Consider the following 16673-nt stretch of genomic DNA (forward strand, 5'->3'; position numbering starts at 1 on the left):
ATTGTTTGCATGACTCTCCAACTGTGTACTTTAAAGGACAGGCATTCATTAAATGGTAACAGTTAGAAGCTACATGTATAACCTTAATTTCTTACCTTTTAATAGGTATAATGTAAGAAAAAGCACACCATACATCAATAAGGAGGAAATTCTGCAACATTATTGGTCTAACAATCTCTCTCCCATGTGATCATTTATGTGTGTTATTAGAGGATAGTTCTGTCTTTAGTTTGCAGAAGAATTCACCAAGAGGTTATTTAAAAGGCGGATTCTCCTTCTCCTATCCCAGGTTTCTGCTAAAATTATATTGGTATAGTTACTAAAATTTGTATGAGTAAGGACTTCTTCAGGAGATTTGGCTCAAGTGGCCCATGGATTCCACTTAGGAACAGAAGTAGTGTAAAGAACTGTTAGTCAGCAATTGAGAAAACTGGGGGAAAAGATATCAAACCGTTTTAATTTGTGAATGCTTCTTGACACAGTTGCATAACAAATGTGATTATTATTAAAAAAAAAACATTATTTTTTAATCTTAAATCAGATGGAGAATTATATACAAGGGATTTGTGAAACTTCTACATGTGCCTTGTCATCTTCTGCTCCAGTAGATAGAGTTACATTTGATCCAAAACAAAAGATGGGCGATTATAGGCTAAGTCTTTAAAAACTTACTCTTAATTGGCTGTGAAAAGAAAACTACTGTAATTTAATAGTTTTTGAGGCAAGTGCTCGGGCCTGGTGCACTGGGAAGACCCAGAGGAATCGGGTGGAGAGGGAGGTGGGAGGGGGGATCGGGATGGGGAATACATGTAACTCCATGGCTGATTCATGTCAATGCATGACAAAACCCGCTGCAATGTTGTGAAGTAACTAGCCTCCAACTAATAAAAATTAAAAAGATAAAATAAAAAAATAATAAAAAAAGTTTTTGAATAAATTTATGGTAGGAACACTAATTTTGAAGGTATGAGGCTTAAAAATATTTGTATTTAGAACAAATGCAGATTTTTTTTTTAACCAAAAAATTGACATTTCCCAATCTGTCTTTGATGTGGGCTTCCCTGGCTCAGTGGTAAAGAATCAGCCTGCAATGCAAGAGACCTGGGTTCGATCCCAGGGGTATTTGATCCCTGGGTTGGGAAGATCCCCTGGAGAAGGAAATGGCACTCCACTCCAGTATTCTTGCCTGGGAAATCCCATGGAGCCTAGAAGGCTACAGTCCATGGGCTTACAAAAGAGTCAGTTAGGACTTAGCAACTAAACATCTTTGATACATTTTCTATTTTCTTCTTATGATGAGGCCAATTAGATGCTAATCCCAAAGGATTCCTCCTATTTAGATTTTGGGCAGTCTTTTTGCAATGTTCTTTTAAGAGTCAGTTCTATTGATCCAGAAAACAATGACCTACCTTCTCCGTATATAAAAAAGCAGCCAGAAATTGTGAAGTGCTCATCTTGGTAAATGTACTGAAACAGATGTATTATAATATAGTTAATCTTTTAATTTTACTTTATTTACAGATTCAAGAATGGCTTTGTTTAAATTGCCAAACCCAGAGAGCAATATCAGGACAGCTGGGAGACATGGGCAAAATGCCACCAACACAGGCAGGACCAAAAGCCTCTCCTATGCCTGCCCCTACAGAACAGCCATTTCAGGCAACGGCAATGCCTGCCCCAGGAAAAGTGAAAAAGAAGGAAGAAGAAGAAAAACCTGAAGCTGAAAAATCCACTTCAGAAAAGGTAAAAGAAACACCTTCAGGTGAAAAAATTACCCCTAAGGAAACCATAGCTCAAATCCAAGAGGAGAGGAAAGGAGAGGAAGACAAAACTTCAGCCCCTCAAGAAAAAAAGTCATCCCCTGAAGACAAAAAGCCACCTTCTGAAGACAAAAAGCCACTCCCTGAAGAAAAAAAGCCACCTCTCGAAGAAAAAAAACCAACCCTTAAAGACAAAAAGCCGGCTCTTGAAGACAAAAAGTTAGCCCCAGGGGCAAAATCATTGGTTCTAGAGGAAGAACAGAAACAGGACTTACTTAAAGCTCAAGTACAAATTGCTGAAGTAAAACCTGAAGGCAGAGTGCCTCCAGAGGCAGGGGAAGAAAAGAAACAACCGCCAATGGAGACGGAAGATTTACCAGCCAGCGCACCTCGGCGTTTGCCTAAAGAAGATGATGGGATGACTCAAAAAATAAAAGTACAGCCACAGGCACCATGCACGGCAAAGCCTGATCAGATGGAATCTGGAAAGGAAAAAACAGTAAGTTATGTTTCTTACCTCATTTTGCAGTTTTACACCTGTAATTTACTAATGTCTACCTAAATGTATACCAAATGCTTAATGGTAATTTTGTAAGTAAAAGCTTTTAATTAGTAGCATTTTCAAAAAGTCAGTACTATTCAGAAAAAAGTACTAACATGAAATATGTATCCCCCTTTCACATGAAATAATGTTTGTCTTGAAATTTTTATTTACTTAGCCACTTGGTTAAGCAAGACTCAACAAATTTCTTCTCACTTGAAAATCTTTTAAGATGTGTTCAACCATAAAATGATTAAATAATTGTGATTTTTTTAAAAAAGTACAGCCAAAATTCAGAAGAAACTTTTTGAAGTTATTTTAGTATTGTGTGAATGCAATATGATGTATTTTGTTCAGAGTTTTATTCAGTTTGTTTAATATTGAAGGTTTATTTATAATCCAAGCATAATCTGGAATATGTATTATTCTTTATATACTCGTTTTTGTTTTCTTTAATGGAAACTTTTAAGGGTTAATAGTCCATCCTAACCCAGTTTAGTTGTTGTTTTGTTTGTAGTTTTAACACATGGTTACTCATTCATCTCTGGTGTATGACATCACTCATAAAATAAATCCTGGTCTTCCTTTGTTATTAATTCATAAGTTTATCAGAGCTAGAGAAAACAGATGCCTGTGTATTCTCATTCCAATGGCTAGATCAAACTCCCCCCACCCTCACCCACTGCTTCTCCTAGCTAACTTCTTTGCAGAAATAGATTCTTTATACTGTTTCTTTTTTTGTGAAGCTGTCCTTGGCTTTCATGACTCTTCCCTTTTTGTTCTCTTTTTGTCTTTCTGATCACGCTTTATGAGTTCTACTTTGACTATCTCTCTGACTTTCTCTTTTCCCATCTCTATGTGAGGAGGTTTTTTTTGAATTCTGTCTTTCCTCTCAGGGGAGCCACATGAACATTTATTTCCTATCCCCTAAATCTTGTTGTGTACCATCTGTCTCTCCTTAGTGTTGGGCCTGCATTTTCAAGTGCTGAGTAGATCATTTCACTTCAGAAACTCATTGTAAAGTGGAACTCAGCGTGTTCAAATCACATCCAACTCTCTGTAGAAGCAGTTTCTGTTTCTGATAATGGCTTCATCATTCATCATGTCTTTAGTCTCCCAGTCGCAAATCTTTAGGGTAGTCTGAGGTTTCTTCTTACACACTGGGCTCTCCACATCATGCTTCTGTCTTTTAGCTCCTATTCCTAAGGACAGTATCCTACTTATGGCCTTCATAATCTTATATCAGTGATTTGAGGAATATAATTACTAGTCAATAGGCCTTCTATTTTTCCTTTCTCTAGTATATAATTATCAAATAATTATTTTCCAGAGTTCAGACAGTATAACTCTGTCACTCAGACATTTCTAATGATTCTCTATTCGGTTTTAATTTAAATAAGAATTATGCAAATATTTTGTTGATGCTACTCTTTATTTTACAAATTTATCACTTTTAATCATCTCTACCTTTCTTTAACAACCTCAGTTTGTGTATACTTATTTCTAAATTAAACCTGTGCACTATATTTTCAATATAGATATTCACAAAAATATAAAAAATCAGTGAAATAAGCTAAATCAACATTTTTATTATGTTTATTTAAATATAGATACACTTGATCATAGTGAAGTATAATTAATAATATTTTAGAGAATGTTGACTGTGCTTTGATCTTTGAAAATCTTGTAAAATGTTTTAATAGGAGTTCTTTGAAATTCAGCTTCTAATTGTTTATTTTGATATTTTGACATTTAGTCTTAATGACTCTCTAAAATAAAAAAGATAGTCCACAGAATATATCAGAAATGAAAGAAATTGTATTAAAGACAGTACTTTCCAAATCTTGCTACCTGTTTTCTAGGTTTGGAATTGAAAACTACTTTTTAAAGTTGTGGAATTTCCATAAATAAATGTTAACCTAACTTGATACCAGTCATTGATTCCTGTTATCACAAAATGTGGTGTTTTAAAATTTTTTTTTTAGCAAACGGGTAGAAAACCCACTGGAATTCTTTATCTTCAAAGTTTATAAACAGATTAAATTATTCTGTCTAAAGTTTGTTTGAAAAGGCAAACATGACAACTTTTTAAAATGATATGTCATTTTATCTAGCATAATCACATGATGTTTTCCAGTTATCTATCTTCAAAGGATTGTGTACACATAATAATTCTCTTGAAGAGACAGCTTGTGTTTATTTTTTTCCCCCATATACTTTCTAGTTATCACACTGATAATCAGAGTTTACTTTATTCCTAAATATATAATATGTAGCATATTACTAATCACCATTTGTCATCACCAAAACGTTCAACCACTATGGGGTTCTTCTACTTTTGTAAAAAAAAAAAAAAATTAAATCTTCACAATCTACAACTTTTTAAATTAATTTCTCATGAGGTAATCAGCAAACCTCTATGGATAAAATAAATTCTTAGTTATTCTTTATCTAAGTACAAAATATTAAAGATATTATTCAAAATATAAAGGTCTCATTACAATATGTCCACATCTGTAAAATCCTGAGGTACTCTGCAATACTGTCTTACTTGTAAAAGATGCAGTAAATGAATTTTGTATGTACTGCTATCTCTGTAACCTTATCCTTTTTTTTGTAAATTAATTTATTTTAATTGGAGGCTAATTACTTTACAGTATTGTAGTGGTTTTTGCCATACATTCACATGAATCAGCCATGGGTGTACATGTGTCCCCTATCCTGAACTTAAAAAATAATTCTAGAGTAGCACTGAAACATACATTACTATATGTAAAATAGATAACCGGTGGAAATTTGCTGTCTGACACAGGTAGCTCAACCCAGTTCTCTGTGACAACCTAGAGGGCTGGGATGGAGTGGGAGGTGAGAGGGGAGTTCAAGATAGAGAGGACATGTGTATAGCTATGGCTGACTCATGTTGATTTATGGCAGAAACCAACACAACGTTGTAAAGCAATTATCCTCCAATTAAAATAAATAAATTAATAATAATAATAATTCCAATCAAAAGAACCACGCCTCAGAATTTGACATACAGTTTTTTCATTAATATAGATACACCTTTTAAAACGAATCACTCGGTATTGAACCTCTTAGTAACTCACAGTAGTAATATTTTACTATTGAAACAAAAATAATGAACATTATAAACTGAGCATGTTAGAAACATCTGCACTTTGATTTTATTGCCAAACCCTTTGCTATTTACTTTGTCCTAATGATTTTCCCCAAACCTTCCACACACAGTTATTTCTTTCTCCATTGCAATGATACTGGTTAACAAAGAAATGCAGTTTGATTTGCCACCATATTATTTTCTACGTATTACTTCAGCCATATTTCCATGGCAGAAAAACCAAGTTTCCCCAAGTGTTACATGATTTTTTTGTCTTTTCCTATTCAATAAGACAGCAGCTCAAAAGAAGATCTTAAGTGTTTATTTCAACTTGTTGAGTATTTGTTAAGTACTGGAATGTATATCTGCCAAAAATACTAGAAGTCTGTGATAGTGTTATAGGATCACTTGCTATAATTAGCCAGCACATGATGTGTTCAAGCAAGGTTTGTTAATAGCAATAACATATGCAATATAGATATCAAATAGTTTTCCTAGTTATGGCACATTTTTTACTGTGTGTCAGATCTGATTTAACTTGATCATCACAGCTTTTACCTTGACATGTTGCTGATGAAAAACTGATAACATTATGAAGAGTGTCAGCTTCTTCATAAATATGCTTGTGTGTTTCTAACGTTATTAACATTATCTTTAACACATGATTTTTTGTGAGACTATCTTGTCTACCACTTACCTATTACAGGAACGTTGGTTTGCTTGAAATTAGGTAATAGAAACCACAACTGAACCATAAGCTTCAATTTAAAGGTGAGCAAATAAAGTAACTGCCTTGCTATGAATTTTTACAATATAACTCCCAGTTTTCTCCCAGGATTCTTCAGAGAACATATGAGAAATCAAAGATTGCTGGTGTCAATCTGTTTATTAAAATCTGTAAAATGTGATTTCTATTTGGGATTTAAAAAGACACGAAAAATTCTACATATTTATTTCCTAAAAGTATTTACATTTTGCATACCTGGCCTCGACTGAGAACTTCTCCCTAAATACTTAAGTTGGCTTTCCCAGCCCTCTGGACTATGGCTTCACGATAACTTGTAAGCAACCTAGTATTCCCCCATCAATGAGAGGCAGAAAACCAGCCAAGAATGCCTTTGTGTGAATCCCAAAGGTGGCTTGTGCCATCTTCCTTCTGAACCTGAATTCAGTTTATCTCTGTGTGCTAGTGCTGTTTTCCTATCAGAAAAATCCCACCCGGACCTCTCCCTTATGGCAGTCACTTCTACTGTTCAAACACTCTATAATGATTACTTTTAAATTGCTTTTTATTTTAAATCATAATAATAGTCAATTTATCCCTCACTATGTTCTGAGCACTGTGTTAGGTGCCTTATCACTTAGAACACATAACTATTGATGAGTTAAATATTTTATCTGTTTTAAAGAGGAGGAAACTAAATTTATTATGCCCAAGATCACAAGGCTGAGAAGCAGCAAAGCTAAGATTATAGTCCACTTCTGCTTATAAAGGCTGGGCTCCTAAATACTATACATAATGCTGCCTCCCCATGACACTTCTAGCACACTGCCTTTTCATTAATATAATTATTCAACTCCCTTAGCAATTCCCACTCTAATCCCAAGCACTTTGTATATTTTTTTACTTTGTTTATATGTTGACATTATTTTATTTATTCATTTGTCATGTGCATCATTCATATTGTTACAGTATGTTGTTTGCATTTCTTTATTGCAACATCATTTTGTCTCTCCACTCATTCCTGTCTTTCAAAATGTGTTAGTCAAATGGAATTAAAATGTATCCTGAAATATAATAAATACTTTTAAAGGTACATTCTTCTTTGTTTTTTTAGTTTAATATTTAAAAATTATATGTTACACTGAAAAAGAATACTGCTTGTCTGCATTTGATATATTACATTGAAAACTTACCACTCTCTTGATTTAAAAAGAGACAAAATTTGAACATCCTTTAGCATAAACTTTTATTTTTAGTTAAAATGACCCAGTAGTTAGTATTTATGTATAGTCATGGTATATAAATTCAGCATAATTGTATAGGAGAGAAAATGATGAGGTTTTCTGTAGTGAAAAGGATTCCCATGTATGTGGGACTATCCAATTTTCTCTCCAAGTCCAGTAAATTTGTGGAGTTAATCTGTTTACACTGTTCAGAATATTCAGACTAGCAATCCATTTTGACCAAACATTGTATAACTGATTAAAGGTTATTCATCTGTTGTTTTCCTTTGGCCTGTTAAACTTAAATAACTTGGAGGACATTAAGCAAAAACTTAATATTGCTTCCTTTCTTTGTACAGTCTTATATTTAACCAAGAATTCAGTTCATAATTCCAATAAGTTTTTTTTTTTTAAACGTTCCATTTGCCTTCAACATGGAAGCCTTAGAGTTTAACATCTCTGAAAAAGGCAGAACTAAGTTTGGCAGTACAAAAATGTCTTGATACTAGAGAAGGCCTCAAGATAGGATGGCATGGGAAGGTTTCAAGTGATTCTTAATTCATCACTGCCTCTCTCTGACCAGTCTTCAAGTCAATAAAGGGCAATGGAATATTGAAAGGAAAAGTATTCTGCACTTTCTGCTTTGGATTAGTAAGAAAATATGAATCTTCATTTCTTAAAATTTTGAATAGTTGTTTCACATACAAAGACTATAAAGTACAGAATTCTATACATGGAGAAAAAGTGCAACATATACAAAAAAATAAAAGTCAGTGAAATAGAGTCTAATGCTAAATGTACTTAGAAAAATACAGTGAAAATGTGTTCCTCAGGGAACTGAAAAATAACATTGCAATTTTCTTTTAACAAGTGTGCTGAAATTATGAACACTTAACTTCCCACTCACTTCCTCAATCTAAGATTGAGGACTTTAAAGGGACTATACCTAGAATTTTATTCTTATGTAATAATTTTAGAGGTCATTCTGGATTGTGTTTGCATTGCATGTAATAAATTAAATGCATAATTCCAACTCCTATCAATTCAAGTGACAAAAATAACGAGTAAATAAGAGAACTCAGTGATATTTAAACACATATGTATATATGTGTTATATATGTAACCTATGCATATACTTTAGAATCATTTGAATCTATTCATTTTATTAAATTTAATATGTTACTAAATAGCTTAATGTTCTTCTCAGTAGAAAGTATACAGCCACACATTTTTGAAGCAACTAAAGGAAAACTCCCAATTTTTTAGTCCTAGGGAATTAGAACTTTGAAAGAAAATAAGCCTCCATTGCATGACTCCTTTCATCACAGTCTTCTGGAGTTACAGTACTTCAAATATTAATTTGAAGTTTGAATAGTTAGAGAAAATCAGACCAAACTTACACACTATGCTGTATATTCTTCTCTTAGTACTGGATACTCTTTCTTTTTTGATAAAATTATTCCCTCCTTAAGAAATGTACTCATAAAGCAAGAGTTTGTGGTGTTAAATCTATAATTGACCAGTTAACCTGCATGGTACAAATTGCACTAGAACTTTAACCCAGACATCTCACAAACAAGAGTGAATAGCCACAGAAAGGATAAGTGGATAAAGAGATAAGCACCTCATTATGCTGATCTCTATATGTGAAGAACAACTTTTTTATTGTTTTAGTAGCAGCAGATGAAAAGAGGAATGTACAGGTTTCTTAAAGAGGCAAAGGGGTTAGTTGGTGTGTGATCTGACAGTCCACTAATAGTAATGGAGCAGAAGGTCACTCACCTCTGCCAGGGAGTTTACACTTACGCTAGTCGTATGAGAGAAATTGACACTGTGAGTTTTTTCAGTGATGATGGTATAAGTACATGACCAATTGTTCCTGCTAAACAATTCAGCCAAATGCCCTTTGATCTGTTAACTTGATTTCCTTATTAAACACTCCAGACACTTTATCTTAGACCCACAGTACTGTAGAACAACATCTTTGCAGACCTGTTCCACCTTATAATATGGAGAGGAAGTCATTTAGGTGAAAAATCATCATAGCATCATCATAAGTAAATGATGATTGAATCTCATGAGGAGTATAGAGGAAAGAAACCAGGAGGGAGAAGTTTAGAACATAACACTGAGAAAAAAAGGAAAGCATGAACACATCCAGAAGAGCATATAAGGGGGATTGTAGGGTAGGGATTTTGATATTTATGCATTTGAGTCTTCTGTCTGTGTATCTTAATTTCCTTTGTTATGTTATGTATGTCTGATCCAAATCTTATTTTTGTAAAATGCCAATAGAGCCTTCGGAATTCATTGTATAAAATTAAGATTTATTCTTTATTATACTCAATAAATTGTTATATATAACCATAGTTGCATTTCCTCCTTATATGTATACTTTTATTACATTGTTATGTATTGTAATATGTGCAGACTCACAATAAAGAACACAAATTACACCATCAAAATTTTATTATGAAGGATCATTTTCTTAACTTTTTTTTCACAAGGAGCTTAGGTCCCCACCCCTGTGGTTATGGTATTTAGTGAAAGGTGGAAATATAGGAAAGTAAAGATGTAGAAAGCATACTGGACTCAAAATGTTGTGCTCTGGTATTGTGTGAGATGTGAGCAGTCACAGTGGAGATCCCTAGAAAAACCATCTAGAAAGTTTATGAGAACACTGCTTCACCTGTGATTACCTCTTCAATTTATAGCTCTTAAGAGAAATGAACCAGGTAGTTGGGTGCTTGTCAGCCCAACTACTATGATCTCACAATGGCAGATAAGTATTCTTTTTCTAGAAAGACATAAAAAATGGTCCAGGGAAGTTAATTTGTAGTAATCCAAAGGGCAGGCATTGTTTTTTGCTTACATGTTGTGAAGAATGTATCAGACTGTCTTTTTTAATCGTCATGTTTTAAATTCTGCAAAAATATTTTACCCTATAATGTGCTCAAGATACATCTTTATCCATAAAGACAGATATTGAAATGGAAATGAATGTAAAATGAGTAGGGTAATGCGAAGGAAGGTAAAATTTCAAGTATTTTCAAGTCTGTAGATATTTATAAATGATATTTATTAAATTTCTTTGAGATGGGATGCTGAAGACGTGATCTAATAACTCTAGAAAAATAACAGCTAGATATTTCTCTTTAGCTGAAGCTTTCAGTGAGACCAATGATCACATAGCTTTTTCAAATTTTACAATTTCTAAACATTCATTTCAAGTGATACAGAGCTTAACAATTGTGATATAGAGATTAGCAATAGTGATATAGAGATTAACAATCATACTAAGTGAAATATAGCATTTTACGTCTTTCAGAGTGTCTTTAAAAGGCAATGCCTTGTTTGACCTCTCTCTCTCAAAAAAAAAAAAAAAGAATCCTTTGCAGTAGGTGAGATGAATATTATTATGGTCATGTTACCTGCCTATTTCTGTTAAGTAAATATATCCCATACGGTTTATAGCCAAGTACAAAGGCCATTCTCTGATTCTTTGTTTGCCTATCCTAATAATCCAAAAGTATTAATTATGTTAAGAGAAACTTACTAAAGATTTTCTTTGACCATTTGACTTCTTACCCAAATTAAATGTACTGAGAAAGATAATCATATTTTTGAAGGAAAATGGTTTTTAGATATAAAATGATACATCAATGAAATAAAATCAGTTGTGCTTGAGAACTGACATTTGATTAAACTTAATTAAATGAAAACTAATCTTAATATATATCAACTATTTTTATTTTTTATGCTGATATATTTTTTAAAATACTATTATATAGTTGAAAAATTCCTATAATTTCTCCTCAGTAATAGTTATTTGAGAGTAATGGGGAGGCTGTGTTATCAGTTTACCCATGTTAAGTTTTCCTGTATCTTTTCCTCCCTGCTAGGAAAAGGAAGAAGACAAATCAGACACTTCAAGTTCTCAGCAACCGAAAAGCCCACAAGGTCTTAGTGACACAGGATATTCTTCTGATGGAATATCAAGTTCACTTGGTGAAATTCCAAGTCTTATTCCTGGTGATGAAAAGGATTTGCTCAAGGGACTCAAAAAGGATTCCTTTTCACAAGAAAGCAGCCCTTCCAGCCCCTCAGATTTGGCTAAGTTAGAAAGTACAGTCCTATCGATTTTAGAAGCTCAGGCAAGTACACTTGTTGAAGAAAAGTCAGAAAAGAAAACACAGCCCCATGATGTTTCTCCTGAGCAGCCTAAGGACCAGCAGAAAACTCAGAGTTTAGAGGAAAAACTGGAATCTACAGTTCCCGAAGAGGAGCTCAAAGAGAGTCAAGAAGGAGACACTTTTAAAAAAGAGAGCCAACAAGACCTTCCTTCCAGAAAGGACCAAGAAATGCCTGAATTTGTTGACGAGTTGGCTACAAGGAGACAGCCTTATGATTCAATTGAAGACAGTAGTGAAAGCGAAAACTCACCTGTTCCACAGAGAAAAGGGAGGGCCAGTGTTGGTTCATCGAGCAGTGATGAGTATAAACAGGAAGACAGCCAAGGATCAGGGGAAGAGGAGGACTTCATTCGAAAGCAGATCATAGAAATGAGTGCTGATGAAGACGCTTCAGATTCTGAAGACGATGAGTTCATTAGGAACCAGCTGAAAGAGATTAGCAGTAGTATAGAGAGCCAGAAGAAGGAAGAAACCAGAGGGAAGGGGAAAGGACCAGGAGGGAAACACAGGCGACTGACGCGAAAAAGTAGTGCAAGCTTTGATGACGATGCAGGAAGACGCCATTCCTGGCATGATGAAGATGATGAGACCTTTGATGAAAGTCCTGAGCTTAAATACAGAGAAACTAAAAGTCAGGAGAGTGAAGAACTTGTAGTTGCCGGAGGAGGAGGACTCCGTCGATTTAAAACAATTGAACTCAACAGCACGATAGCAGATAAATATTCTCCAGAGTCATCACAGAAAAAAACAGCTTTGTATTTTGATGACGAGCCAGAATTAGAAATGGAAAGCCTGACAGACTCTCCGGAAGATCGATCAAGGGGGGAAGGATCTTCTAGTCTTCATGCTTCCAGCTTCACTCCTGGCACATCCCCTACATCCGTTTCTTCTCTGGACGAAGACAGTGATAGTAGTCCAAGTCACAAAAAAGGAGAGAGCAAACAGCAACGCAAAGCTCGACATAGATCGCATGGCCCTCTTTTACCTACCATTGAAGATTCTTCAGAGGAAGAAGAATTAAGAGAAGAAGAAGAATTGTTGAAGGAGCAAGAAAAGCAACGGGAATTAGAACAGCAGCAAAGAAAGAGTTCTAGTAAGAAATCAAAGAAAGACAAAGATGAACTTCGAGCTCAGAGAAGGAGGGAAAGACCAAAGACACCACCCAGTAATCTCTCTCCCATCGAAGACGCATCTCCAACAGAAGAATTACGCCAGGCTGCAGAAATGGAGGAGCTCCATCGATCTTCGTGTTCTGAATATTCACCTAGCATAGAGTCAGACCCAGAAGGCTTTGAAATAAGCCCAGAAAAAATAATCGAAGTACAAAAAGTTTATAAATTGCCCACAGCTGTGTCTTTATACTCACCAACAGATGAGCAATCTCTTATGCAGAAAGAAGGTGGCCAAAAGGCATTAAAAAGTGCTGAGGAGATGTATGAAGAAATGATGCATAAAACCCAGAAATATAAAGCTTTTCCAGCTGCAAGTGAACGAGATGAAATGTTTGAAAAAGAGCCTTTGTATGGGGGGATGCTAATAGAAGATTATATTTATGAATCTTTAGTAGAAGACACATACAATGGTTCAGTCGACAGCAGTCTGCTCACGAGGCAAGAAGAAGAAAATGGATTTTTGCAGCAGAGAGGGAGAGAGCAAAAAATGAGACTTCCAGAACAGATTTATGAAGATCCCATGCAGAAAATTACAGACCTCCAGAAAGAGTTTTATGAGTTAGAAAATTTACATGCTGTTTTGCCTCAAGAAGACATCGTTTCAAGTTCTTTTATCATCCCAGAAAGCCATGAGATTGTTGATCTGGGTAGTATGGTGACTTCTACCAGTGAGGAAAAAAAATTATTAGATGCTGATGCTGCCTATGAAGAACTCATGAAAAGGCAACAGATGCAGTTAACACCTGGATCTAGTCCAACCCAGCCCCTCATCAGAGACGATATGACAGAGTCCACTGTGGACTTTGATAGGGTGCCTGATGCATCTTTGACATCAAGTGTTCTCTCGGGAGCATCTCTTACAGATTCAACCAGCAGCACAACACTCTCCATCCCAGATGTTAAAATAACCCAACATTTTTCAACAGAAGAAATTGAGGATGAACATGTGACTGATTATACAAGAGAAATTCAAGAGATAATTGCTCATGAATCACTGATTTTGACCTATTCTGAACCTTCAGAAAGTGCTACATCAGTCCCACCCTCTGACACACCCTCTCTCACATCATCTGTTTCTTCAGTTTGTACCACAGATAGCTCCTCACCCATTACTACCCTGGATAGCATGACCACAGTTTATACGGAGCCAGTGGACATTGTAGCTAAATTTGAAGATGCTGAGGAAATTTCTTCATCAACATATTTCCCAGGCAGCATTATAGACTATCCAGAAGACATAAGTATACCTTTAGATCAGACAACCATACAGGATGGTAGAACTAGTACAGATCACATTGTGATTTCCTTATCTGATATAAAACCTTCTCTCATAGAATCTGTAGGAACTAAACTCGAGGGGCTAATTGCTGACACTGTTTCTACTGACTTATCTATATCTGAAAAAGATGCAGCAAAGAAGGCCAGAAAGGAAACAGGGGATGGACTTATTCTGGAAGTTTTGGAAGCTTATAGAGATACTAGGAAGGAGTCTGAGGCTGAACTGACAGAAATTAGCTTACCTGACACTGTGTTTGATCAGACACCTTCTTCCATAAAAACTCTTCAAATGAAGGAGCAGGTTTCAACGACATGCTTTTTACCTGAAGAGGTTTTGGGTCAAGCAAAACCCACATCTCAGCTACCATCTGGCACTCCTCCCATTTTCTCTCTTCCAACTAAAACTCGTCCATTCCTTCGAAGTTCTTCTTTGGACGCATCAGCCCAGCCCCCGCCCCCGCCCCCTCCCCCTCCCCCTCCCCCACCTCCTCCCCCTCCTCCTCCTCCCCCACCTCTTCCTCCTCCTACCTCACCTAAACCAACTATTCATCCTAAAAAAAAGTTAGCGGTTACAGCTCCAGTGACTGCAGCTACTGCAGCTACATCTCTAGTAGATTCTGTTCCTGCAGTGGAGACCACATCTGCTCCCAGAAGTAATGGGTTACCTATGACAAAAATATATACCACTGCACCTCCACCTGTTCCTCCTAAGCCATCTTTAATTCCATCTGGACTTGTATTTACACATAGACCCGAGCCAAGCAAACCTCCACTTGCTCCTAAACCAGCAGTTCCTCAACCTCCAGTCACTACCCCAAAACCAACAGATACATACCCCAAACCAACAGGTCTACCTTTAACTACAAGTATGACATTAAATTTAGTGACATCAGCAGACTATAAATTGCCTTCCCCTACCTCTCCACTTTCCCCTCACTCTAACAAGTCCTCGCCAAGATTTTCCAAGTCTCTTATGGAAACTTATGTGGTTATCACATTGCCATCTGAACCTGGCACTCCAACAGATTCTTCACCTAGTCAAGCTATTACCAGTTGGCCATTGGGATCACCCCCCAAAGATCTGATTTCCATCGAACCAGTATTTTCTGTAGTTCCTCCTATGACAGCTGCAGAAATATCAACTTCTTCACAACAGAGCCTGTACATCTCCAGAGCTTTGGAGACATTTGCTGCTATCCCAGTCACAACACTGTCTTCATTTCAAGCAACTTCAGCTTCAGTTACACAGTTTCACCCAACTGAAGTTTCCAAGGCTGAGGTTCCAACAGCAAGAAGTACAGTCCCTAGTGTTGGTCTCAGCAGTGTCTCTATATCCTTTCCTCCAGAGCCTCTTGCTCTAGATCACCTCTGTTTAGAGAAGCAGCAGCATAAAGAAGAAGTCCAGTTGCAACTTGTTGGTGATGCCATTGATCTGCGTACGGTACCCAAAGTAGATGTTAAAGTAACTGAAAAATGTGTGGATCTTTCTGCCTCTGCAGTGGATGTGAAGAGGCAGACCACAACAAGTGAAATGTATGGGAGACAAATTAGTGCTGTCCAGCCCTCAATTATAAATCTCAGCGCAACTTCATCAGGAGTGACTCCTATACCCCTGGTCACCGAGACAGTGACTGTTGTCACTGCAGGTTACACCACAGGCACAGAAAGCCTAGTGGGTCTAGAACTTGCAACAGCAGCACCACTCCAGCTTACTACATCAAAGCATGTGGAGCCACCATACAGAGTGCCAAGTGGCCAGATCTTTCCTACAATGAGGGAGGAAGCACCAATAAATTTAAGTACTTCTGCACATGCCGTGACATCAGCTCCTACGAAACCTGTTACTGCACCTCCTGTTGGTGTCACAAATGGATGGACGGATAGCTCCACATCCCAGAGCATCACTGACGGGGAAGTGGTGGATCTCAGTACCTCCAAAGCTCATAGAACTGTTGTAACCATGGATGAAGCTTCTTCAAATGTGGTGACTAAGATAATAGAAGATGATGAAAAACCTGTTGATCTGACTGCAGGAAGCAGAGCCGTGTGCTGTGACGTGGTTTATAAGTTGCCCTTCGGAAGAAGCTGCACGGCACGGCAGCCTGCAACCACTCTTCCTGAGGATCGTTTTGGTTACAGGGATGATCACTATCAATATGATCGATCAGGGCCATATGGTTATAGAGGGATTGGGGGAATGAAGCCTTCCATGTCTGACACTAATTTAGCAGAAGCTGGACATTTTTTCTATAAAAGTAAGAACGCTTTTGATTATTCTGGAGGAACTGATGCAGCAGTAGATCTTACTTCAGGGAGAGTTACTACAGGTCAGTATGATGTAGCAACAGACCTTTCCTTGAAATATCATGGTGTTCCTCACCTCATTTCAGGATGACAATGTGGTCTTATTTTCAATTTTGTTATTTTTTTATCTTTCTTTGGATGTTTTGGCAATATATTTTGGAGTACATGTGCACTTTTGTTTCTCCATTTTTTTTAAAAAAGTTTGTTCCACCCAAAGTCGCCTGCATGTGCCTGCATGTTCAACATTGCTTTTATTCTGCACCTGAGTAGGTTAATAACCTGTGGATTTGCATGCAGTCCTGTTCATTATGTTCTTCAAGACTGAGAGGGCTTTCCAACCCCAAAAACATCATTCATTCT

The 16673-nt window shown here is 36.5% G+C and overlaps 1 protein-coding gene across 1 annotated transcript in view; it reads left to right on the top strand.

Moving 5' to 3' along the window:
• Positions 1 to 16673, top strand: part of PCLO (piccolo presynaptic cytomatrix protein) — a 379046-nt gene that overhangs the window by 205263 nt on the left and 157110 nt on the right. The window contains 5 exon segments of the mRNA XM_061165135.1: positions 1522 to 2259; positions 11269 to 16407; positions 16410 to 16520; positions 16522 to 16635; positions 16637 to 16672. Of these exon segments, the coding sequence (XP_061021118.1) occupies positions 1522 to 2259; positions 11269 to 16407; positions 16410 to 16520; positions 16522 to 16635; positions 16637 to 16672 (6138 nt within the window).

This window comes from Dama dama, chromosome 18 (assembly GCF_033118175.1).
Source record: "Dama dama isolate Ldn47 chromosome 18, ASM3311817v1, whole genome shotgun sequence".
Classification (NCBI taxonomy): Eukaryota; Metazoa; Chordata; class Mammalia; order Artiodactyla; family Cervidae; genus Dama; species Dama dama.